Source organism: Centruroides sculpturatus, unplaced genomic scaffold (assembly GCF_000671375.1).
Source record: "Centruroides sculpturatus isolate CEXI.00-Female unplaced genomic scaffold, Cexi_2.0 scaffold408, whole genome shotgun sequence".
Classification (NCBI taxonomy): domain Eukaryota; kingdom Metazoa; phylum Arthropoda; class Arachnida; order Scorpiones; family Buthidae; genus Centruroides; species Centruroides sculpturatus.
This window is the reverse complement of record NW_019384597.1, coordinates 506,117-531,449: the sequence shown is the minus strand read 5'-3', so window position 1 is coordinate 531,449 and position 25,333 is coordinate 506,117. Positions and strand designations below refer to the sequence as shown.

General features: G+C 30.4%; 1 protein-coding gene across 1 annotated transcript; it reads right to left on the bottom strand.

The window, feature by feature from the left end:
- Positions 1 to 893: 893 nt before the first annotated feature.
- LOC111624903 (probable Xaa-Pro aminopeptidase P) lies at positions 894 to 23,721 on the bottom strand. Its single transcript, XM_023367885.1, has 20 exons — positions 23,569 to 23,721; positions 10,126 to 10,235; positions 8,854 to 8,958; positions 8,707 to 8,770; positions 8,192 to 8,394; positions 7,970 to 8,117; positions 6,970 to 7,065; positions 6,653 to 6,734; positions 6,483 to 6,564; positions 6,298 to 6,408; positions 6,115 to 6,201; positions 5,933 to 6,045; positions 5,716 to 5,865; positions 5,581 to 5,641; positions 4,861 to 4,930; positions 4,665 to 4,769; positions 4,516 to 4,590; positions 2,148 to 2,224; positions 1,976 to 2,074; positions 894 to 1,912 (listed from the first exon to the last, which is right to left on the bottom strand). Exons 1-20 carry the CDS (start codon positions 23,624 to 23,626, stop codon positions 1,775 to 1,777), a joined length of 2,034 nt encoding a protein of 677 aa, XP_023223653.1. The 5' UTR covers positions 23,627 to 23,721; the 3' UTR covers positions 894 to 1,774.
- Between the last annotated feature and the right edge of the window lie 1,612 nt (positions 23,722 to 25,333).

The following is a 25,333-nucleotide window of genomic DNA, read 5'->3' as shown; positions in this document are numbered from 1 at the left end:
TCCTTTGCTTCTAATGTGGCTTTATGTTGCCGATCTTACCCCGCTAGTCATGATTTCGAAACATTAAGTACAACCCTGAGAACAGAATGCCAAGCCACGATCTGGCCACGTGAATAAGTTGAAGTTACATCCTTCTAACAGGAAAAGTAACTTTCGTTATCATGGAATTATAACAAAACCTGCCAATTCAATATAAATGGAAAAAAAATATTATATGGAATTGAACGAAAATGAAAATTTGCTTGATAATTCAACTACGCTTGTTGGAGAACAATAAAAACACTACACTCAACAAGCCACCAATAAAACTCAACTGCCTAAACTATAACCAAAGTCTCCTTTTAATTTGTTTTTTAAAAAAAGCGCTTGACAAACTTGCCCCGCATGCCGAAGTTGCCCCGATCTCCCCTATTTATCATTTTTTGCATTATGTCATATGTTAAATTGCAAATATAAATCTTTCCATTTGACGTAGTAAATCATAAAATAGTTTTTAATATTTTATTATTTGTTATTCGGTTCGGGAAAATATTTATTACTATTATTATTTTTTTTAGTTATAAGTGGCTAAAGAAGGCCACGCAAAAATGCTTTTAATGGTCCTTTTTCACGTGAAAAAAGTTTAGTAAGAAGTTTGAAGTGTTTTATTAAGTTATATACTTTAAAAGTTTAAAACACTTTTATTTAATTTTAAATATATAAATGCTATGTTTATTAAAGCTTATTACTTAAAAATTTAACGCCTGCTTAAGTTTATTTTTATAAATTAATTTCAATTTGGTTTGTTCTTGATCTAATATTGCAGAAGACCAAAATTCTATTTAATATCATTTAAAATTAAATATTTTGAAATAATTTAATAAATATTCTTTAAATTAACAGGTAAATGTAAAGGTAATTCCAGTTAACAAAAATAATATAATTTATTGTATTATTATTAATACAAAACTTTTTAGAAATACATCAATCTGAAATACTGAGGCTTACTTTTATGTGCTTCTGAGTTATGGCAGTGACCTATCAAAACTACCCACCTATACACCAAGTGGCTAGTGTTCCACTAAAGACACCCTTATGCATATAATGGCATGCAAATCGCCAATGCCACATTCAATATTAATTGTGCATTTTTATATATAGAATATTACAAGTTATATTTTAAAAAGAGACAAACAATTACCATTTTTATAGTATTAATACTTTTAGAAATTTTGTAGCACATTATGTTCTCGATACATCGGCTGAGAAACCCTACTTTTGAATCTTCTTTTTGTTGATTTTTTGACTCCTTCCGCACTGAGAGCGCTAACAGAGCCTTTAATCAAATCAATTTCTTTTTCATTTCGGCTCTTTTTGGGCACTAAGAGGATCCTTTTTGCTATAACCGTCTTGGGTTCGGCCAGGCCCACATGTATCCGGGAAGATTGCCACGAAAAATTTCTGGAGTGTTGCTCGCCCGTCCATTGTAGGTTTGGCCAGTGGCGCGTAATCCCACGGGCAAAAGAGGCCATTGCCTGGGGCCCTAATAGGGGGCTCCAAACTAATATTTTATAAAAAAATATGATATTTCCCGAAGAAAAATGTTATTGTACATGTACATGGGACCCGAATTCAGCTGTAACACGACACACTGAGTTTGGCTGGGCTGACAGTGGGGACGTTCGAGACACAACATATCCGGGAAAAACTACCCACGAAAAATTTGAGGTTTCTGTCAGGGACTCGAACCCGGTTTCCCCAGAATACTTCAGTCATTTCATGAAATCATTATCCTTTACATATCACAAAGTACAGGTGGAATGTGATCAGTTCTGGACATCATCCAATTGTATGCTTTTGTTTTGTTCTGTTTGAGCAGTTCTTTGCCAATTATTTCACGAATTTTCAAATTGTAAGAATTTAACCAATTTATCTGAAAATTAATTTAATTGTTTTAATTTTTAAAAAATTAAAAATAATTTCAAAAAATCATTACCTGAGATCTGTCAAGTAACTGATACTTGATCAAATTAGGCTCGAAAGGAACCAGTGCAACCGGTTCAAATTTATAGAATGTGATATTATTGAATTTATACTGAAAAATTATTAAAGTAATTTTAAAATATTAAATATAAATTTAATAATGCTCACTAATGTACAGTACTTACTGGAAGATTTGCTTCTGTTACCATTATAACAGTTTCTAGTCGAATACCAAACTTATCTTTTTCATAATAACCAGGTTCTAAGGGAGGTAAATAAATAGTTCCATGAAAAATATGAAGATAAATGTGCAGGGATGCATTAAAAGTCTGCACACAAAACACAGATCACTCGAAGGGACCACTCGTGACGCCACGAATGGCCCTTCATTATTATTATCCCATTCATTATCATGCAGTGAGTGCCATGAAAAGGCACTCACTGTATAATAAGATGAACTCTGCCTCTGTGCGAAGACTTTTGAATCACCCTGAACGTGCCTTTGCGAGCGACTTGGCAATCTGTGAAAGCGTGCCAAATTAAACAAGATCTCGTTTTGCAAAGTTTCTAATGTATTTACAATAGTTAACGGACTTTTGGGCCTATGTGTATCTAGTTGCCGGCACCAATCGGCGCGAGATGGAGCGTCAAGGCAACGAAGCCATAGAACGACTCACTTGCTGGGGACAGTCCCACAAACTGACCTTCAGCCCCGAAAAATCGGAGGCCCTGACGGTGGCCCGTACCGGTATCTTGGCACGTCAGCCAATCTACCGAATAAGGGGCAACCCCACAGAAGGGTAAGTGAGCTCAAGTACCTAGGTGTCATTATCGACCAATCTCTTTGTTGGACGCCACACCTCAGGCTCGTCCGAAACAAGATGAACCGAGCGATAGCGGGACTATCGCGACTGGCCAGGCAAGAGTACGGCATAGGCGGTGAGGCAATCCGGACTATCTACAAGATGGCTCTGGAGCGCGTTGTCTGCTATGCCTGCGGTATTTGGTGGAAGGAGTCTGCCAACGTGAAGCAAAGTAGGACTCTACTTACAATTCAAAGGCCCGCTGCCCTACGGGTCACACGTGCCTACAGAACGGTATCCACTGACGCGGCCCTAGCCCTGGCAGGGCTTCTTCCGCTGCCCCTGGTAGTCAGCCAGGAGGCGGCGTTCTTTAGGATCGCGGTGGAGGGTTTACAGGCAAAGCACTGCAACTGAAATTTTAAAGAGGCAAATTTCAGTTGCAGGCAAAGCACTGCAACTGAAATTTTAAAGAGGGCATCGACTGGGAGGTCGGTGAACCGACTCTATGCGGTATTGAAATATATACCGATGGCTCCAAAGACGGCAGCCAAGTGGGCGCAGCTTATTGCGTTTACCACGACGGAGTTTTAGTGTACAGTTCGTCAGTCAGACTGAACGAGGAAGCGACCGTGTTTCAAGCCGAACTGGTGGCTCTTTCAGGAGCGTCCCAGTGGATCCTACACCATCCGGGTCCCGAGGCAGTCACGGTGTACTCTGCTAGCCAGTCGTCACTTCAGGCGTTACGTGACGGGTACCACAGAGACCTATTAGTACACGAGATCAGAGGTAGGGCACTGAGGGCGAGGCACATGCGACAAGTTGACCTGAGATGGGTACGTGGACACATCGGTATCCGGGGCAACGAATGTGCCGATCACTTGGCCAAGGAGGCGGCCAAGGGCCCATTTGTAACGGAGAAGGTAGAACCTCCGGCTAGTTACTTAAAAGGTACTCTACTGCATCGATCAATGACATACTGGCAAGAGCGCTGGAACCTCAGTACAGTAGGTAGGTCAACCTACGCCTTCGTGCCTGAAGTTGGCCTAACTCCGATCAGTTGTAATTGGAGACTGACCCAAATCCTTACGGGACACGGGAAGTTTCCCCGTTACATGGCCAGATTTGGTCGAAGTAACGGTTGCTGCTCTTGTCGGTGCCCGCGCGGCGACGTGAGGCACTACATACTTGAGTGCCCCCTGACGGAAAGCGTCCGAAGGGGGGCCAGTCATATCGAATGGACCCAGCCCGATGACCAAGTATTTAGATCACTCGCAGCAAGTAAAGGAGACTTCGAAATTTTAAAGAGTATAATGGATATTATACTAGGTCAACATGACCTTTAGTCCAGTTCTACTGGACAGGGCCTCCCCTTGTAGGGAAGGGAAGCCTTACTACTTGTTCCCCTGAGTACCTCTTTATCGCAGAGTTCTCATGTGCTGTTACTATGCACCAAAACGTATGTCCGTATGAGGGCCATGCTCGAGTAGCGATGAAGGCGATGAAAGCAATGAAGGCAAGGAAAGCGACGAAAGTCGATAGTCCTAGGACTACTCTGACCCGAGCAAGAGCCAGAGCAAGAGCCCAAGCACTTCTCTCGAGCTGGCTTTGCGTCTAAGCGCCCGGTGCCCACCGGACGATGGACCGGCCGATGATTAAGACATCGTCTCCTAGTTACTCTGTAGTGCCATTTGGCGGAGCAGAGGTTATGACTTAGAGTTGGTTAGATGAGGCTATGTGTATCTTTACTAACCATCCGATATAAACATTCCGGGTTTCATTTCGGAAGCTCTCGCTCGTAACTTTGGTTCTCGTATAAGCGTAGGACCTGTAATTGTAAATCTTACATACACATTATGAAATAACATAGTGTTTCATTTAAGATGAAAAGTGTGCTTCAACCTTCGTGTACGTTAAGGAATAAACCAATCCCGTGTCCTGTTCCATGTTTGTAATCCAAACCTATTTGATACAAGTGTCTTCTTGCAAATATATCGACGTCGATATCTAAAATTATAAAATTACAAAAGAAAATTGCTTCGTCATACGAAAACTTTATCAAATTTTCAGATTGTTTGAATGTTTAACAAAAATTTACCCCTTGTTCCTTTCGGAAAAATTACTGATGCCAAATCAATTGCACCCATAAGGACTCTTGTGTATGCTTCCTGAAATTATAATTATGTGGATTTAAATGTTATATTGTTGCAAATATAAATAGAATACCAGAAAAACATTTGACACACGTAGAAGAAACACAGGATTACAAATTTCCTGTCGTAAAAACTCCTGAAAGACGAAATTACCCTAAGACTAACAATGTTTCCACTAAAAACTGTAAAAATTCTCTTAAATAGCTTTGCTGCAGGTACAGTACAATGCATATTAAAAAATATTCTTTTGACAACACAAAGAAACAAATTTCATGTGTGCCATGACTCGCGACACATGACACATGACGCGAGAACAGACACGAGTCATGTGACTTTTGGAATCTCCAACTCGTCGCTGAAACTCCACTAACCAATGGACAGGCTTTACATTTCTCCCTAAATTTCCCTCCATCCTGCTGATTTCCCCCATAAAAATGGGGAGATCAGCAGGAGAAGGCGAGGTTTTAATATTATTTTGCACATCGAGCCTCAATAAAAACATCGCCTCCTCCGAAATTCTCTTAGACCATTGTTGGATCGCGAAGGTGTGTGAAGAAGAATGAAAGACTTACACTTGTATTTTCTAATTTAGTGTTTCTTTTACGTGTGTAACATGTTACGTTGTTGTTTCTATTATTTAAATTCGTTACACTGCATTAAAATACCCTTTCGAAATCTGTAGCATTTCCAAAGTGAAATGTTCGAGTGGTATCAGTTGTTCCATCTCTGAAATGAAGATCCGTATGGGTATTTTACAAATGAAATTCAATTTTAGTGTAATTTTGAGACTATAAACTTACAAATATTGGCCCCCCGTATCCAATAGAAACATGTTATCCGTGTCGATTGTTTTATTAGTTGCAGGCCGAGAGGTGTAATGAATTATGGCACCATTGGAACCCGAAGCAGAAATGCTTTCAAAACTGTCCCCCATATTCAGTTCTTGTTTTCTAATTAAAAATCAAATTTTTTTTACAAATTATAAAGTACAGAATTAGTAATTTAATCATGGTCTACCTTCTGTATTGGCTAATTATTTCCATGGCCTTGATTTCGTCCCAGTGTTTTCCATGTTTTACTTCTTCCTCCAGGAGGGCAATGAAATCGATTATTGCAATGGAATCTTTCATCTATTAATTAAATATTTGTACGTAAATTGTAAATTAATACAATTTGTAATTTATAATACATTTATTTACGTGAGCATTTTTCATTCCGTCGATTTCGATCGGATTTTTCACAGCTTTCATTAACATTATGGGTGATGTTTTGATGATCCTTTTCTCCTGTTAGGAAGAAGCACTTCATCATTATCATAATTAAACATCTTCATTAAATTAGATTTAATTGGATTCGATTTTCTTTTAAATAAGAAAGAATACTTTTGGAATTAGATTGTATATAGCGTAACTTGAATGGAATGTAATTAATACTTTTCCTAAGTCATCAAGTAAATTTTCGATGTCCGTATAAATGCTCGTGTAATTTTTAAACTGAAATTAAGAAAAAATTAATTAAAATTAAGGTTTCTTTCTTTTATAAACTTAAAAAAAGAACATTAATTTACATTCACTAAATAAGTTTCATTAGAAGGGGTTGATAAATGTTGCTCGACTTCATTAGTTACTTTATCCACATCCACGTAAATACTACAAGAATTAATTAAAATTCATTAAAGAATATTAATTATTTACGCGAATATTTTTAATTATTTCGATAATTTAAAGTCAAAATTACCTTATTTGCGTTTGACTTACGAATGCAAACGATTTAAAAACGGGATTGTAAGGAACGTCCGAACCTCTTAGATTAAATAACCCTGAAATTTAATTCAAGTATAATTGAAAATTAATTATTAATTATTCGATTAATTATAATTACGAAAAATTTCATTTTGTTAGTGTTAAATGTTTCATCACACGCTTATAAAATGGCGTAATTGTAATGCAGTGAAGTTACTTTTACGTTGTGGCATTAATGGGGATTGTGTAATTAATTACACTTCATATAAGAGAGGATACAGAGGGATCGATTTTAAACTGTTGATTACTTACAGGCTATTTCGTCTAAGGCTGTAACAATGATGCAGTCTGCCTCGTTAGCTCTTATTTCTTTTCTGAGTTCATTTATTTTTTCTTCCCACGTCTTTCCTGTTTATAATAAAATAAAATAAAATAAAATACACATTCGTTGATTCTGCAATTGTGAATAAACAGAATGTACTTAATATTTTACAGGTGTTTAAATTATTATTGCGATGATTTACTTCTTAATAGGCCATCTTAGAGACTTAAACCACTTTTGAACCTAATTAATTGTATTATATTGTTCAATAATGAAATTTGATGGAGTAAATGGTTCTTTTGACTTCCCTGTGGTAGGATTTGGGAATTTAGCCTAAACATAAATCTAAATTTTGGTATCCAGTGATAACGGAGGTTCACGTCACACATTCAAATGTCATTCTACGGGGATGGAAAGTAACTAGGCATTGATACATCGCTACAATTTTAATGTTCTTAATAAAAATGTAACTAAAATTACTTAACATGTACTATGACGGCTACCTCTATATGTCACAACAGAACATGTGGTCATTTTAGCTTCAAATGACAATTATTGATTGTTTCCGGTAGATTGTGGCACGACGTCTCTTCAACATTATCTACTATTTCTGATAGCAACCACTGATTTCACACTTCACAGCATGCAGCAATCTGAACTCACTCCCAAACGAATAAGCGGTCGGTCGTCTTTTTTTGCCACTGATGGTGTCACTCTTCACAATACCGATACAGGAATTATAAAATTCCATTGATTGATATACATGCACGCATAAATTTTATTACGAATGCTTTATTATTACAAAAATTATAGCAAATTTTTCGATGCCTACTTACTTTCCACCCAACATATATAGACTAGCATCTGATGTGCTTACTCGTTGTGTAACTTGGAATCTCAAGAAATTTCATCGCTCTTGAATATCGAAAATAGAGTGAAGTTTCTATTTTTTTGTTTAATTTTCTATTTATTAATTTACTAGAATGTTACCTGCATATATTAATTGATGAATAAATATTTTCCCACTTGGTTGATGCGGTCGGCCATTACTTTCAATCCAAATTTCGTCAATCAGATTTTTATACTCTCCTTTCAGAATTATGCCCGAATTAGACAGCTTCTTATCCAAATTAATCCACTATTAAAATTATTAACTAATTAAATCAATTAATAGAATACAAGATTAATTCTAATTATAACAAATAAATTTACAGTATTTTGTTTAATGAATCTAGGATCGGCACCAACGACCGATCCGTTCGATAAATTTTCAGTTAACCATTCGAAAATTTCTGGGTAATTTTCTTCGTATTGTTTCATTAATATCCAATTACAATCCAATTCGTCTTCTGCTTGGAGAAAGTAACGTGAGTCTGTCCACAGTGCGGCTTTGTTTAACAGTACAACTGCTGTCCCTTTAAAGAATTTCATTGTTAAATAATAGATACCGAGTAATTATATATATATATATATATTGTAACATGATCATAATTCCGATCTCGAGATTAACGAAGGACAGACATAAACACAGACAGTGAGAATGTATAGGTCTGCAATTTGAAAATTGCAACCCTATAATAATTCTGCTTAAAAATTCAATAGTTAAATACAGCCTCCTAAAATTAATGCAGGAAAACCTGCGTAAATAAGAATTGTAGGAATAGGTTTCCGTTTTATTCAAGTTCCGTTTCGGACAGGTTTTTACTCTATACAGTGCGATATTCTACCTGCTGATCCGCTAAATCCTGATATATAAGCTCTTCTCTTGTCATACTCAGCTACGTATTCACTCTAAAAATATACAATAATTTACATATTCGTTAAATTAATTTGTGGGTACGTAATATATATATACTGTAATAATTAAATTATACCTGGTGTTCATCATCTGTAGGTATAATATAAGCAGAATAATTATTTTCTTTCATTTTCTCTCTCAATTGTTGAAGTCTTTCGGTAGTATTTACTGCTATAAAAGACTGTTAAGCACACATAATACATATAGTAAACTCAATAATAATTGAATTTATAATACAAATTTGTTATGATTATTTTATATTTATTCACTAATCCAACATCAAAATAATTATAAAGTATATATAACTCAGCTTATTGCCAACAGGGAGGAGAGAGTTAAATACACCGCAAATATGTTATTTAGTATGATACGCATGCTACTTGATATACTCAGCATGCTCGTGTTCTCACGCATTTCATGAAACTAAACACTCATATGTGTATAATATCTTATGGAAATTAATTTTTTATATAAGTCATGTGTCTTGAACTAATCCACATTTCATGCATCTAAATACTAACAATCTGTGAACTGAGACTGTCATATGTTTCTTCAAAGGCCTACGGTGCGTAAACCTCATAATGCCCGAAATTCTAATTTTAGCAGGTTGACCCTCGATATAACGAACTAATAGAGTAGTCTGATAATCTATTGTAACTGACGATACTGTGGTTTGTGTAAGATGTGTGAGATAAGTGACACAAACAATACATATTGCGATAAATACCAGAGAAAGAAATCCAACTTGCACAGTTGCGCCGTCTGTAGGAAAATCTTTGTAATTAGTACAAAGATCTGTAGAAGGTTGCAGTTTGATAATTTCAAATGTTATTATATTATTACACCGAAAAATTATATACCACTTGACTCTCAATTAATTGAACCTCTGACGGAGCTTACGAACTAGGAGTTTTTTAAAATACGTTATACCCAGGTCTGTAAAATGGAGCGTCAACTGTATTTATAGGTATGAATAAATTAATATAAAAATATAATACATTATCTGTTATTTCAGCAATAAAAAAATCTTATATACTACTACTCAAAAATCAATATGGCACTCAATGAATGATGGTGCCATCTGGGGGCGAGAACAGAAATAAGATATTCAAAACTTATCGCATAAAATTTTACGAAGGCAAAATATATAATTTAATTTTATAATTTAAAATATTAATTTATTTCAAGTTTTATTTAATAATTTATAAAACTAAAAATTTTATGACGTTAATTATATTTTCCTTGTCTAAATAATAAAAATAATTACACTAAAACGCACGAAAACTACTTAGATTTCATATTTAATTAAGTTGAATTCAGTTTGTGCCTCTTAATTAAGTTATTTTACATTTTGAATTTGGCATCCTCCATCTTCGGTATGTCTTTTCTGCCGACTTACAGAGGGGAATTCATTAAATTCTAAAACAACGGCCAGACAGCAGAATTCCTCGAACGGGACTACAAGAAAAACGAAAAATTAAAAATTTATTTATCAGTTATGAAAGAATAAATCATTCAAAAAACATATAAATATAAACTCGATTCATGCAACAAGTTGGAAAAGATTTTTGTTTTCCATTTTCGACTTTTTCCACTTTACCAGCGCTTGATCCTTTTCCTGTGCCCATTTAAGTCTCGGTTGCTCCCCTTTAAGTGTCACTAAGCCTCACTAAGAGCCCTTTAGTGCCTTTAAATGCCATTAAACACCACCAAGAGTCATTTAGTGCCCTTTAAGTGCCACTAAGTCCCGCCCACCAGTGGTCAAGCGGTTTTCGTAGGAGTTCGGTCGTGGTTTCGCGCCTCGCTCGGGTGGGTTGGCCACGTGTTTTCCGGGTTTTCTCCACGTCTGTAACGCCTAAATAGAGGCCAGTTTTCCTTAAAAAATCTCCCGGAAGGCATCCCGTAGGCAAATCGCCCGAGTGTTGCGTTGCCATAACTAAACAAACAAACACTTAGCCCACTAATACATCTTTAGTACCCCTTTAGTGGAGCGACCATGCCCATTTAAAGAGCGCCACTAAAAGCCCTTTAGTGGTGCTCTTTGGATGCCATTAAAGAATTGGCCCCATGGAATTTTCCCGGATTCCTCAAGCGTGTAATGTGTATACAGGGGTGAATTTCCCATAGAAAGCGCCATCTTCTCGACAGATCCCGCATTTTGCGTCGCCTTATTCCATCAAACCGACCAGAAATTCTTGTAGGTGATTTGATCCGGATACACGAAAGCCCATTTCTCACCTTTCGTTGTGGGCTCTGACCAAACACGTGACGGCCGAGAAAGGACCTTCTCATTACTCGTAGGGTGGAAAGAACTATCTCACGAGAATTTTATTTAAAGCATCACTTAGATGTGGCAGCACTGCTACCACAGTTGCAAGAAATCGTCACGATTTTAAAATAATTATCTGTAATGGGTTTTTATTGGTTAGTTTTATTATCCGCTCTAAAATCACTTTATTTCTTGTTTTGTTGTTCATTTATGCGACGTAGAGGAAATATATTTTTTGGCACACGTGCATGATGGAGTGCAGAATAAATACAGTAGTTTCTGCCAGTAGCTAAAGTTATTATATGGCCTCATAACTGCTTGCGGGCTTCAGGTGTAAGTTTTATGTGGAACGAATTGAATATCGAAAATGCACTAGAAGTTGAAAAAAGAAATTTCTAGAATTTTCTCCCTGATTTTTTCTTGCTGAATACTTAAAATTTAAGCTGAAGACCGAAGCACTCCATGGTTAAACTTTATTACTTATTCATTATCCTTTAAAACTGATTAGATTAGCGAGCGCAGAGCACTTATTTAATTTTAAAAAAATATTAAAAATGAAAATAAAAGAAAACTTCAAATCTTTTAAAGCTTAAATTTTAATAATTTAAACGTTAAAAATATTTTAATTAAAATTATTTTATTAATTTATAAGTCGTGGTTTGAATTTTAAGTGCCTTTTTTTAATTACAAAATGATTTAATTTTCGTTATGAAATTAATTTTTTTTAATTAGAAAAACTAGTAAATTAACTCATTTATTTAAAATATTTTCTATTAATAATTTATTTTATGCATTAACTATTGTTAATTTTTTTTATTTCTATAATTAGAATCAATGATTTATCAATGCGCATCTCTAGATTTTGGTGGCAATTATTGAATCCATTTTGGTTTTTTTCCCTGGTTTTTAATTAAAATTTTACTTTTTTTACTTACAAAATAATAAATTTTACTAAAAAATTGTGTAAATTACATTTTTTTATAATTAAAATTAATGTAAAATTAAGAGTAAAAATGCCCCCGTACACGAGATTTAAAATATACCTTTTTCTCCACTTCCTCCCTTCGTACTGAATTTTAAAAATAAAATGAAAATATGTTTTCCCCCCCCCCCTTTTTCAAGGGCCTACTATTTTGTGGATGTTGCAGGTTGTCCTTTAATCCAGGTCTTATCCGCGTAAACGTCCGGATTTACAGGGTAAATTATTAAATTAAAACTCTTTTATTTTAGTCTTATAATTAAAATTTTATTATTTTTATTTAAAAATTTAATAAATTCACTAATAAATTCTCAAACAATACCTGCAAAATATACATTTTTTATAATTAAAATGAATGATTCAGCTTTGTAGACCGAAATGCTGAAGTGAATTAATACATTAAGGCTGTAATCCTTTATATTTTACTTAAAAATATAAATAAATTTACTAAAAAATTCTCAAAGTATACCTTCGATAATGGCTACCTCTGAACAACGGCCATTTTTTTTTATAGGAAGTTTCTTTCTTAAATGCATACAAAATAACCTTTGAACAACGGCCATTTTTTTAATTTTCCCATTAGTGGTCGTTGTTCAGAAGTTCGACTTTATTTATAATTAGAACCCACACTTCTTCAATACAAATCTCCGGATTTAGGTGCAAATTAACAAAACAAAATTATACTTTTATTAAATTTTACTTTATTTTATTTAAAAATAAATAATTTTTTTTAAATGTATATATTTATATATAAAATCCATTCTTATAATTAAAATAATTTATCAATCTGACAATACAAAGTTGAGAGAAAGAGAGAGAGAGAGGAGTAGAGGATGACTTAAATTTAATTAATTTAAAATTAATTAAATTTGTAGTCAACTTTCTAAATTTAAAAATTTTCATTTAAAAAATTAATTCTTTTTTTTCCCCAAAAAATATATTTTCTAAAATCAAATTTAGACATGGAATTTTTCATAATTAATGTTCCTTATAAAAAAAAGGAGTGAAAATTATTATTTTTTGGCTGATGTTTGAGTTTCCACCTTTTCTTTTTTACTCTAGATACTTTATAGGAACGTCAGAGCATTTAAGTCACGGGATTATAATTTAGTAAATAATTCCGAGTGGTCCGTATGTGTGTCTGTTCGTCGATACATAAAAAAATTTAATTTATGAACTTACAAAATGATCCGATATGAAGTAATATTTGGAGAGAAACAACTTTAACAGGGCTAATTTGAATTTTAAATTTTTCTGAAAGGAAATTTTAAAATTCAAATCGTTGAATTTTCAATAAGATTAAGCGACTGAAGTTATGACTTCAATTTCTTACTTTTTTTTTCTTTATTTTATAAGAAGTTTTTTCAAGAATTTGTATAGAAATGAATGGGCATTTCAGAAATAATTTCTATGTGATTTAACTACTGTACTTGCAATTATTTTCCTGAATTGTTATTATTTTATTCATTTTTTTCTATTTTAAATTATTATTATTATTATTATTTAAGATTTTAAGCAGTTTGTTATTATAAAAAAAAATTGTAATTGTAATTGTTTTCAATCTTGCAAAAATTTTTACTTAATTCTGAGTTTTATCACGAAATAGTGTAAAAATACAGTAAAACCTGTTTAAAACGAAACCTGAGTACAACGGAAACCTGCCTAAACGGAAAAAGTCTTGGTTTTATATGTTAATTAATAAAAAAACCTGTGAGAAACGGAAACCCGCCAAGCCGGAAAAAAATATTCAGTGCCGTGAGGTTTTCCGTTTTACTCAGGTTTTACTGTATAAATAAATTATGTAAATAATTATATAATTTTAATAATTTCAATTTATTTATACATTAAAACCTGTGTGAAACGGAATCACGCGACATTGAATATTTTATCCGGCTGCATATTTCCGTTTTGCGCAGGTTTTTTCTTTGTTAACATAGAAAATCACTTTGATCTAAAGATCTTTTTCCGTTTAGGCAGGTTTCCGTTGTACTCGGGTTCCGTTTTGAACAGGTTTTACTGCATTTTTAGACTGTCTTTAAATTAAACCTGTTAACAACGGCCACTGACGGGAATGTCAAAATTTGGCCGTTGTTCAGAGGTTACTTTGTGTGCAAAAAAGAAACTTCCTATAAAAAATGGCTGCCATTTACAGTTGGTCGTTAAATGGAGTTTCGACTGTACTATTATTAAATAATTTTTTAATACAAAGATGTTAAATGTTTAAAATATATATAAATATTAACTTTTTAATTATAATTTAGTTGTAATTTTCTTGCAAGAAATCTTAAAGTAAGAAAATTTATAAGGACTTTATTACGAAAATTTAAACTAATTACAATTAAAAATTTAATATTTATAAATAATTTCAATGAGATTTTACATATCAGATTTTGTATAAATATTTGTTTAATTAAAATTATTTAAATATATTTACATAATTAATTGATTTTTAATAAATATAAATATTACATTTACCTAATTTTAATTGTGAGTGGATTTAAATCATAAAAAATTGAAATTGTTTTGATTAATTAAATAAATGTTTATACAAAATTTAAATGTATTAAATTTTATTGTAAATATTTATAAATATAAATATTAAAATTTATTGTTGTTATTAGTTTAAATATTTTAAAAGAGATCGTTAAATTATCTTAATTAGAATTTAAGAATATGAGTTATCTTAATTAGAATTTAAGAATATGAGTTATCTTAATTAGAATTAAAGTTATAGAATCTGAGTTATCTTAATTAGAATTAAAGTTATAGAATCTGAGTTATCTTAATTGGAATTAAAGTTATAGAATCTGAGTTATCTTAATTGGAATTAAAGTTATAGAATCTGAGTTATCTTAATTGGAATTAAAGTTATAGAATCTGAGTTATCTTAATTGGAATTAAAGTTATAGAATCTGAGTTATCTTAATTGGAATTAAAGTTATAGAATCTGAGTTATCTTAATTGGAATTAAAGTTATAGAATCTGAGTTATCTTAATTGGAATTAAAGTTATAGAATCTGAGTTATCTTAATTGGAATTAAAGTTATAGAATCTGAGTTATCTTAATTGGAATTAAAGTTATAGAATCTGAGTTATCTTAATTGGAATTAAAGTTATAGAATCTGAGTTATCTTAATTGGAATTAAAGTTATAGAATCTGAGTTATCTTAATTGGAATTAAAGTTATAGAATCTGAGTTATCTTAATTGGAATTAAAGTTATAGAATCTGAGTTATCTTAATTGGAATTAAAGTTATAGAATCTGAGTTATCTTAATTGGAATTAAAGTTATAGAATCTGAGTTATCTTAATTGGAATTAAAGTTATAGAATCTGAGTTATCTTAATTGGAATTAAAGTTATAGAATCTGAGTTATCTTAATTGGAATTAAAGTTATAGAATCTGAGTTATCTTAATTGGAATTAAAGTTATAGAATCTGAGTTATCTTAATTGGAATTAAAGTTATAGAATCTGAGTTATCTTAATTGGAATTAAAGTTATAGAATCTGAGTTATCTTAATTGGAATTAAAGTTATAGAATCTGAGTTATCTTAATTGGAATTAAAGTTATAGAATCTGAGTTATCTTAATTGGAATTAAAGTTATAGAATCTGAGTTATCTTAATTGGAATTAAAGTTATAGAATCTGAGTTATCTTAATTGGAATTAAAGTTATAGAATCTGAGTTATCTTAATTGGAATTAAAGTTATAGAATCTGAGTTATCTTAATTGGAATTAAAGTTATAGAATCTGAGTTATCTTAATTGGAATTAAAGTTATAGAATCTGAGTTATCTTAATTGGAATTAAAGTTATAGAATCTGAGTTATCTTAATTGGAATTAAAGTTATAGAATCTGAGTTATCTTAATTGGAATTAAAGTTATAGAATCTGAGTTATCTTAATTGGAATTAAAGTTATAGAATCTGAGTTATCTTAATTGGAATTAAAGTTATAGAATCTGAGTTATCTTAATTGGAATTAAAGTTATAGAATCTGAGTTATCTTAATTGGAATTAAAGTTATAGAATCTGAGTTATCTTAATTGGAATTAAAGTTATAGAATCTGAGTTATCTTAATTGGAATTAAAGTTATAGAATCTGAGTTATCTTAATTGGAATTAAAGTTATAGAATCTGAGTTATCTTAATTGGAATTAAAGTTATAGAATCTGAGTTATCTTAATTGGAATTAAAGTTATAGAATCTGAGTTATCTTAATTGGAATTAAAGTTATAGAATCTGAGTTATCTTAATTGGAATTAAAGTTATAGAATCTGAGTTATCTTAATTGGAATTAAAGTTATAGAATCTGAGTTATCTTAATTGGAATTAAAGTTATAGAATCTGAGTTATCTTAATTGGAATTAAAGTTATAGAATCTGAGTTATCTTAATTGGAATTAAAGTTATAGAATCTGAGTTATCTTAATTGGAATTAAAGTTATAGAATCTGAGTTATCTTAATTGGAATTAAAGTTATAGAATCTGAGTTATCTTAATTGGAATTAAAGTTATAGAATCTGAGTTATCTTAATTGGAATTAAAGTTATAGAATCTGAGTTATCTTAATTGGAATTAAAGTTATAGAATCTGAGTTATCTTAATTGGAATTAAAGTTATAGAATCTGAGTTATCTTAATTGGAATTAAAGTTATAGAATCTGAGTTATCTTAATTGGAATTAAAGTTATAGAATCTGAGTTATCTTAATTGGAATTAAAGTTATAGAATCTGAGTTATCTTAATTGGAATTAAAGTTATAGAATCTGAGTTATCTTAATTGGAATTAAAGTTATAGAATCTGAGTTATCTTAATTGGAATTAAAGTTATAGAATCTGAGTTATCTTAATTGGAATTAAAGTTATAGAATCTGAGTTATCTTAATTGGAATTAAAGTTATAGAATCTGAGTTATCTTAATTGGAATTAAAGTTATAGAATCTGAGTTATCTTAATTGGAATTAAAGTTATAGAATCTGAGTTATCTTAATTGGAATTAAAGTTATAGAATCTGAGTTATCTTAATTGGAATTAAAGTTATAGAATCTGAGTTATCTTAATTGGAATTAAAGTTATAGAATCTGAGTTATCTTAATTGGAATTAAAGTTATAGAATCTGAGTTATCTTAATTGGAATTAAAGTTATAGAATCTGAGTTATNTATTATGTTTCTGAAGACTTTTTTTTCATATATAATATATCATTTATCTATTATTAATAACGCCTTGTAAAAATCAATTTTTAATTTATCAAAATAGTTAATTTTAATTCTAAATAATATTTAGGATCTAATTTTATGAAGCTAGGGGCTCTTAAAATTTAAAGAAGGCCATTTCTGGGTCCTCGTAAATATACAAAACGGTCAAAAAACAAGATTTCTTTTTAGTACACAAAGATACTACAGAATGATAACTTGTAACAAATGTTTTTGAGGTCCCACGTGAGGTGGGCCTCAAAAACAAAGCTGTGAACTTTGTTGCTGGACTTTCCCGGCATTCTTTATTAGTTTTCATTTCTAATAATTGATAGCATTACCTTTAAGTCTATATTCGTTCGGGAGATATGACCCCATTCCCTTAATATCTCCCGAACCAATTGTCTGATTTTCCTGAAAAATTCTAGTGACATCCACCCCTAATACACAAACCTCCCTGCAAACTTTCAGAAAATTTCGACTAAAGGCACAGGAGTTATTAAGCTTTAAAGTGGATGAATATAATCGTGCTCCCCCACATATATACCTAACATACAGAAAAAAACCAAAATAACGTATGATTATTAGATAGTTATACGTTATTGTGGACTTATACGAATGAAATAATTTCATGCAGGCCTTATCACCGTCCATCAAGGCCATCAAGGTAGTTCATTGGCACTACATACTTAATGTAGAGTTACTAAAATTTCATATTCAATAGATTATATCAGTGGCGCGTTATTGATTCACGGGGACCAGGAGAATTTAAATTAGGGGGCCCTATGTACGATGTTGACTTCAGAGATGTATCCTCGGGGAAATTTTTTTGGAGGAATATTTTCTTATAAAAGATTGGTTTGGGGCCTCTGTTGGTGGGGTTCTTCAGGCAATTATCCTTTTTGCCCATAAGATAACGAGCCACTACCTTATATCCTTTTATTTATATTATATTGTTTACAACATAATAAATCAATAAAATTTCGGAAAAATTCTATAAAATATCTCTATCTTTTATAAAAATATAAAGCATAAAATTTTTCTCAATATTGAAAACTTGTTTTACGTTTTATTCTTGATAGAATTATATTTTTTTTTTCGGCTGCGGGGGCAATTTAATAAATTTTTGCTTGGAATATATATAGAATTTTCTATTAAATAATTAATTTTACTTATTATTTATAATATTTATCTAAGTTTTTACATGCTAATGTATACAGAGAAATATTTTAGTTTTATTATTATTGGTGATTACTTTTTCTGTAATTTATTCTTAAATGATAGGGGAAATCATCAAAAACACAAAATAAAATCATAAAAAATGCAAATTACAGAAAAATGAAAAAAAGGCAAATCACAGAAAAAATTTCAAAAAGAAAAATACATGTATACAAAGCCCTAACTCTTCTAAACTGTAGATTATATACTGAAAGACAATCACAATAAACTTTATTTAAATTTTAATCAAATATTTATTAAATTGCTTTCACTTTAAATATACGAATCTTATCAGCTCTTTACTTTAAAAAAATAAAACATACATCAATAGATTTATATTAAATTTCTTCACGCAGTCGAGAAGATCCTATTGACAGCGAATTATCGAAATTACTCGGCATCCATTGGAATCTTGAAAATTTCTGTTATCTTGACAGCCAGGCCATAATGACACTAAACAGGTTTACAGAGATTACACCAACTTCTGACGTATGAAATAGTTTATGTACGTACGTATATATTTTAAATTTTTTTACAGGAGGTGATTATAAAGTCCTCGAGCAATTTTACACATGAATTTGTTTTGTTTGTATACGACGAGGAGACACATGAAGGATCTGCCGAGGGTGATGCCTCCCGAAAGAAACACCTATTTAGGTATTACTAACGTGAATAAACTTCGCGTGGCCAGGTGCGAACCCACCAGTGTTCGGTCCGGCCATTGGTGGGCTTTAGACGTTAATAATTTCAAATGTATACAGTAGCGGGCGCGCGTGCAATCACGCCCCACCTTCACATAACGCTTCCTACCCATCCCCGAAATTTTGTANGAAAACCTTTCATTTAAAAAATTAATTCTTTTTTTTCCCCAAAAAATATATTTTCTAAAATCAAATTTAGACATGGAATTTTTCATAATTAATGTTCCTTATAAAAAAAAGGAGTGAAAATTATTATTTTTTGGCTGATGTTTGAGTTTCCACCTTTTCTTTTTTACTCTAGATACTTTATAGGAACGTCAGAGCATTTAAGTCACGGGATTATAATTTAGTAAATAATTCCGAGTGGTCCGTATGTGTGTCTGTTCGTCGATACATAAAAAAATTTAATTTATGAACTTACAAAATGATCCGATATGAAGTAATATTTGGAGAGAAACAACTTTAACAGGGCTAATTTGAATTTTAAATTTTTCTGAAAGGAAATTTTAAAATTCAAATCGTTGAATTTTCAATAAGATTAAGCGACTGAAGTTATGACTTCAATTTCTTACTTTTTTTTTCTTTATTTTATAAGAAGTTTTTTCAAGAATTTGTATAGAAATGAATGGGCATTTCAGAAATAATTTCTATGTGATTTAACTACTGTACTTGCAATTATTTTCCTGAATTGTTATTATTTTATTCATTTTTTTCTATTTTAAATTATTATTATTATTATTATTATTTAAGATTTTAAGCAGTTTGTTATTATAAAAAAAATTGTAATTGTAATTGTTTTCAATCTTGCAAAAATTTTTACTTAATTCTGAGTTTTATCACGAAATAGTGTAAAAATACAGTAAAACCTGTTTAAAACGAAACCTGAGTACAACGGAAACCTGCCTAAACGGAAAAAGTCTTGGTTTTATATGTTAATTAATAAAAAAACCTGTGAGAAACGGAAACCCGCCAAGCCGGAAAAAAATATTCAGTGCCGTGAGGTTTTCCGTTTTACTCAGGTTTTACTGTATAAATAAATTATGTAAATAATTATATAATTTTAATAATTTCAATTTATTTATACATTAAAACCTGTGTGAAACGGAATCACGCGACATTGAATATTTTATCCGGCTGCATATTTCCGTTTTGCGCAGGTTTTTTCTTTGTTAACATAGAAAATCACTTTGATCTAAAGATCTTTTTCCGTTTAGGCAGGTTTCCGTTGTACTCGGGTTCCGTTTTGAACAGGTTTTACTGCATTTTTAGACTGTCTTTAAATTAAACCTGTTAACAACGGCCACTGACGGGAATGTCAAAATTTGGCCGTTGTTCAGAGGTTACTTTGTGTGCAAAAAAGAAACTTCCTATAAAAAATGGCTGCCATTTACAGTTGGTCGTTAAATGGAGTTTCGACTGTACTATTATTAAATAATTTTTTAATACAAAGATGTTAAATGTTTAAAATATATATAAATATTAACTTTTTAATTATAATTTAGTTGTAATTTTCTTGCAAGAAATCTTAAAGTAAGAAAATTTATAAGGACTTTATTACGAAAATTTAAACTAATTACAATTAAAAATTTAATATTTATAAATAATTTCAATGAGATTTTACATATCAGATTTTGTATAAATATTTGTTTAATTAAAATTATTTAAATATATTTACATAATTAATTGATTTTTAATAAATATAAATATTACATTTACCTAATTTTAATTGTGAGTGGATTTAAATCATAAAAAATTGAAATTGTTTTGATTAATTAAATAAATGTTTATACAAAATTTAAATGTATTAAATTTTATTGTAAATATTTATAAATATAAATATTAAAATTTATTGTTGTTATTAGTTTAAATATTTTAAAAGAGATCGTTAAATTATCTTAATTAGAATTTAAGAATATGAGTTATCTTAATTAGAATTTAAGAATATGAGTTATCTTAATTAGAATTAAAGTTATAGAATCTGAGTTATCTTAATTGGAATTAAAGTTATAGAATCTGAGTTATCTTAATTGGAATTAAAGTTATAGAATATGAGTTATCTTAATTAGAATGAATTTAAGTTATAGAAATCTGAATATTTGTAATTATAAATATATTGATATTTATTTTTTAATATCTTTCTAGTTAAAGTTTTTTGAACCTGGTAAACCAATTAATGCTTTGTGATTATCTGGGTCAGGATTTATTAATATCCTTAAGAGACAACAGGTAACTCTTACCAATAATTGCATAAGAAAGATAATTGACCTCAATCTATTTAATATTAAACTGTTGAGAAATATTTTTAACTACATTTTATTATGATGAGAAGTTATCTAATTTGAATATCTTAAACATTTTTCACTGATATAAAACTAAAAATTTAACTGGTAAATCTTGGTGTAACGGTAGCCTAAATATTCTCTAAATAGAATGGCCCATAAGATAGTTTACCGTTGTAAAAACTAAATAACTTGTTCAATTACTTTACTACTTACGAACTTTTAAAAGAAAGTCGTAAAATGCACAAATAACAACGGTTTACAGTTTAAACCGGCACATATCAGTTAAAACTTGGTCAACTGACTTTTGGGCCATCCTTCGCGACATAGAATCAAGTTTCCACTGCATAATCGTTATATATAGTCTAATTATATCGTGTATTGTAACGTATACACGCGAGGAAGAGAAACTTCGAACATTATAAAATTTATTCGGAAATGTTAATTGCCCGCTTAATATCTTTATAATTCATTATTTAATGTATTAAATACTGCATTAGGTACATTAACCATAGTCTTGAAGTAAGTTTACTTTATCTCAATTTAAACTAAGCGTACAAATTTAATGATCTTTTAACTCATCGAATTTTATGATACTTAAATATCGTGCCATTTAAAACGCTTATGTTACCAGATTTTATTATTATTATTATTGTTGGAAAATTTTATTAACTACCGGAAAAATAATGGCCAATTATCAAAGTTTCCGATATATTTTTGCAAAAATATTTTCCCAACAACCCCGATTTAACGTCTGGGATACTTTCTGAGATGGTAATTAATTAATTATACAGATAAATATTTGTATAAATGCGTAACTGTTACGTTTACGTATAAAATGAGGGGGGATTCGAGTGCATTTTTGACTAGGAAACATATGCTTTCTGCATTTTTACAATGTTTACACCTTGTAAAAGAGGCATCTCGGAGGTTCGGGCCACTTAACTATTTACTTGTGGCACTTTTCGAGGCCCGAGCTAATAGTCTTCTTACCTCCCATGATAGGGCCTGGTCTTCTTAAAAACTTACTCTTGTAAATAAATTTATTATTTTAAAACGACATTAATTCATGTACATTGTTCTACTAAGAATGAAATTTATCTGTTTAGTCTTTATTAATAAAAAGTAATAAATTATACTTTCAGTTTAACCTATATACAGTTTAACAATTATTATACACGCCCTTTGCAAAACATAAAGTAACTTAAACTGTATTCAAAATAAACTGAAAGTAGCTTATCAGTTAAACAGGCGTATACAGTTTACTCTTATGTTTTTCAGAAGGTAAACTGTATAAAAATATAATTTTTATAAAATTTAAACCTATACCGATATTAGGGAGTCGAATTAAAACGTGCAAATGTACTGTACACTACTGTAGATGAAGATATTGTATGAGAATATGCACGTTATTGGATTAAATTGAATGCAGTTTATTAGCTATACAGTCGTATATAACTTACTCTTTATGCTTTTTTTCACAGTGTAAACTGTATAGAAACTGTATAATTGTAAAATATTCCAGTATAATCTTTTATACAGTTATATACACTTTTCAAAACGTGAAGAGTGAGCTATAACTGGTTAAGCTGGAAGCAGTTTTATCAGTTGTACTCTCCGTTTTGCTTATGATAAACCATATAGAAACAGTATAACTATAGACAGTTTATTGTATATTATCTAGCAATTTACTAATACATTCCAGAGTACAGATTTCATCTTCTGTAAACAATTTGGAAATAGAACCTTGATCAAATAATATTTTCATTATCTGGACAAAGTTTCTGTTAATAAAAAATTAAATAATATTTGCTTTGACTTGTGCTGTGAAAATATCCTAAATATATATATTTTTTACAGGATATTAAATTATGTTTATCAATAAAAAATCAATTAGTTTTGCTAATTACAATATAAATATATATGCTAAGTGGCTTAAGAATTGAATATTTGATTGCAATTAATTATTGAGTTGTGCCTTATTATTTATAGTAAGGCATTAAGAACGAAGCCATTACATGTTATTATTATACACTCAAGAAGATTGTACCATAAAACATAAAAAAGTTAAAGGTATTGATAATTAAATTATAAATAAATTTAATTAACTTTAGTTGGATGTTATTGAAATTAAAAAACAAGAAACTTACTGCATAAAGAAATTAATAAAATAAAACTGAAATCGAATTTTATCTTCTTAATATTCATCCTTGCAGTTCAGTGAAGGATAATAAACTAGTTTCACTGCAATATGTCACCATGTGACGAAACGTTAACGTCATACGTGTTTCAAAAACGAGTCTTTTATGAGAAAACAATAGTCATCAGCCAATCAGAGTTTCCTTAACTTTTGAATTTTTTACACTTTAACCCAACCTCAAAAGCTATTTTTATAACTTTAAATAATTATTTATTTTATTATATAATTAATTATAGATAATTTATNTGTAAAAATCAATTTTTAATTTATCAAAATAGTTAATTTTAATTCTAAATAATATTTAGGATCTAATTTTATGAAGCTAGGGGCTCTTAAAATTTAAAGAAGGCCATTTCTGGGTCCTCGTAAATATACAAAACGGTCAAAAAACAAGATTTCTTTTTAGTACACAAAGATACTACAGAATGATAACTTGTAACAAATGTTTTTGAGGTCCCACGTGAGGTGGGCCTCAAAAACAAAGCTGTCAACTTTGTTGCTGGACTTTCCCGGCATTCTTTGTTAGTTTTCATTTCTAATAATTGATAGCATTACCTTTAAGTCTATATTCGTTCGGGAGATATGACCCCATTCCCTTAATATCTCCCGAACCAATTGTCTGATTTTCCTGAAAAATTCTAGTGACATCCACCCCTAATACACAAACCTCCCTGCAAACTTTCAGAAAATTTCGACTAAAGGCACAGGAGTTATTAAGCTTTAAAGTGGATGAATATAATCGTGCTCCCCCACATATATACCTAACATACAGAAAAAAACCAAAATAACGTATGATTATTAGATAGTTATACGTTATTGTGGACTTATACGAATGAAATAATTTCATGCAGGCCTTATCACCGTCCATCAAGGCCATCAAGGTAGTTCATTGGCACTACATACTTAATGTAGAGTTACTAAAATTTCATATTCAATAGATTATATCAGTGGCGCGTTATTGATTCACGGGGACCAGGAGAATTTAAATTAGGGGGCCCTATGTACGATGTTGACTTCAGAGATGTATCCTCGGGGAAATTTTTTTGGAGGAATATTTTCTTATAAAAGATTGGTTTGGGGCCTCTGTTGGTGGGGTTCTTCAGGCAATTATCCTTTTTGCCCATAAGATAACGAGCCACTACCTTATATCCTTTTATTTATATTATATTGTTTACAACATAATAAATCAATAAAATTTCGGAAAAATTCTATAAAATATCTCTATCTTTTATAAAAATATAAAGCATAAAATTTTTCTCAATATTGAAAACTTGTTTTACGTTTTATTCTTGATAGAATTATATTTTTTTTTTCGGCTGCGGGGGCAATTTAATAAATTTTTGCTTGGAATATATATAGAATTTTCTATTAAATAATTAATTTTACTTATTATTTATAATATTTATCTAAGTTTTTACATGCTAATGTATACAGAGAAATATTTTAGTTTTATTATTATTGGTGATTACTTTTTCTGTAATTTATTCTTAAATGATAGGGGAAATCATCAAAAACACAAAATAAAATCATAAAAAATGCAAATTACAGAAAAATGAAAAAAAGGCAAATCACAGAAAAAATTTCAAAAAGAAAAATACATGTATACAAAGCCCTAACTCTTCTAAACTGTAGATTATATACTGAAAGACAATCACAATAAACTTTATTTAAATTTTAATCAAATATTTATTAAATTGCTTTCACTTTAAATATAC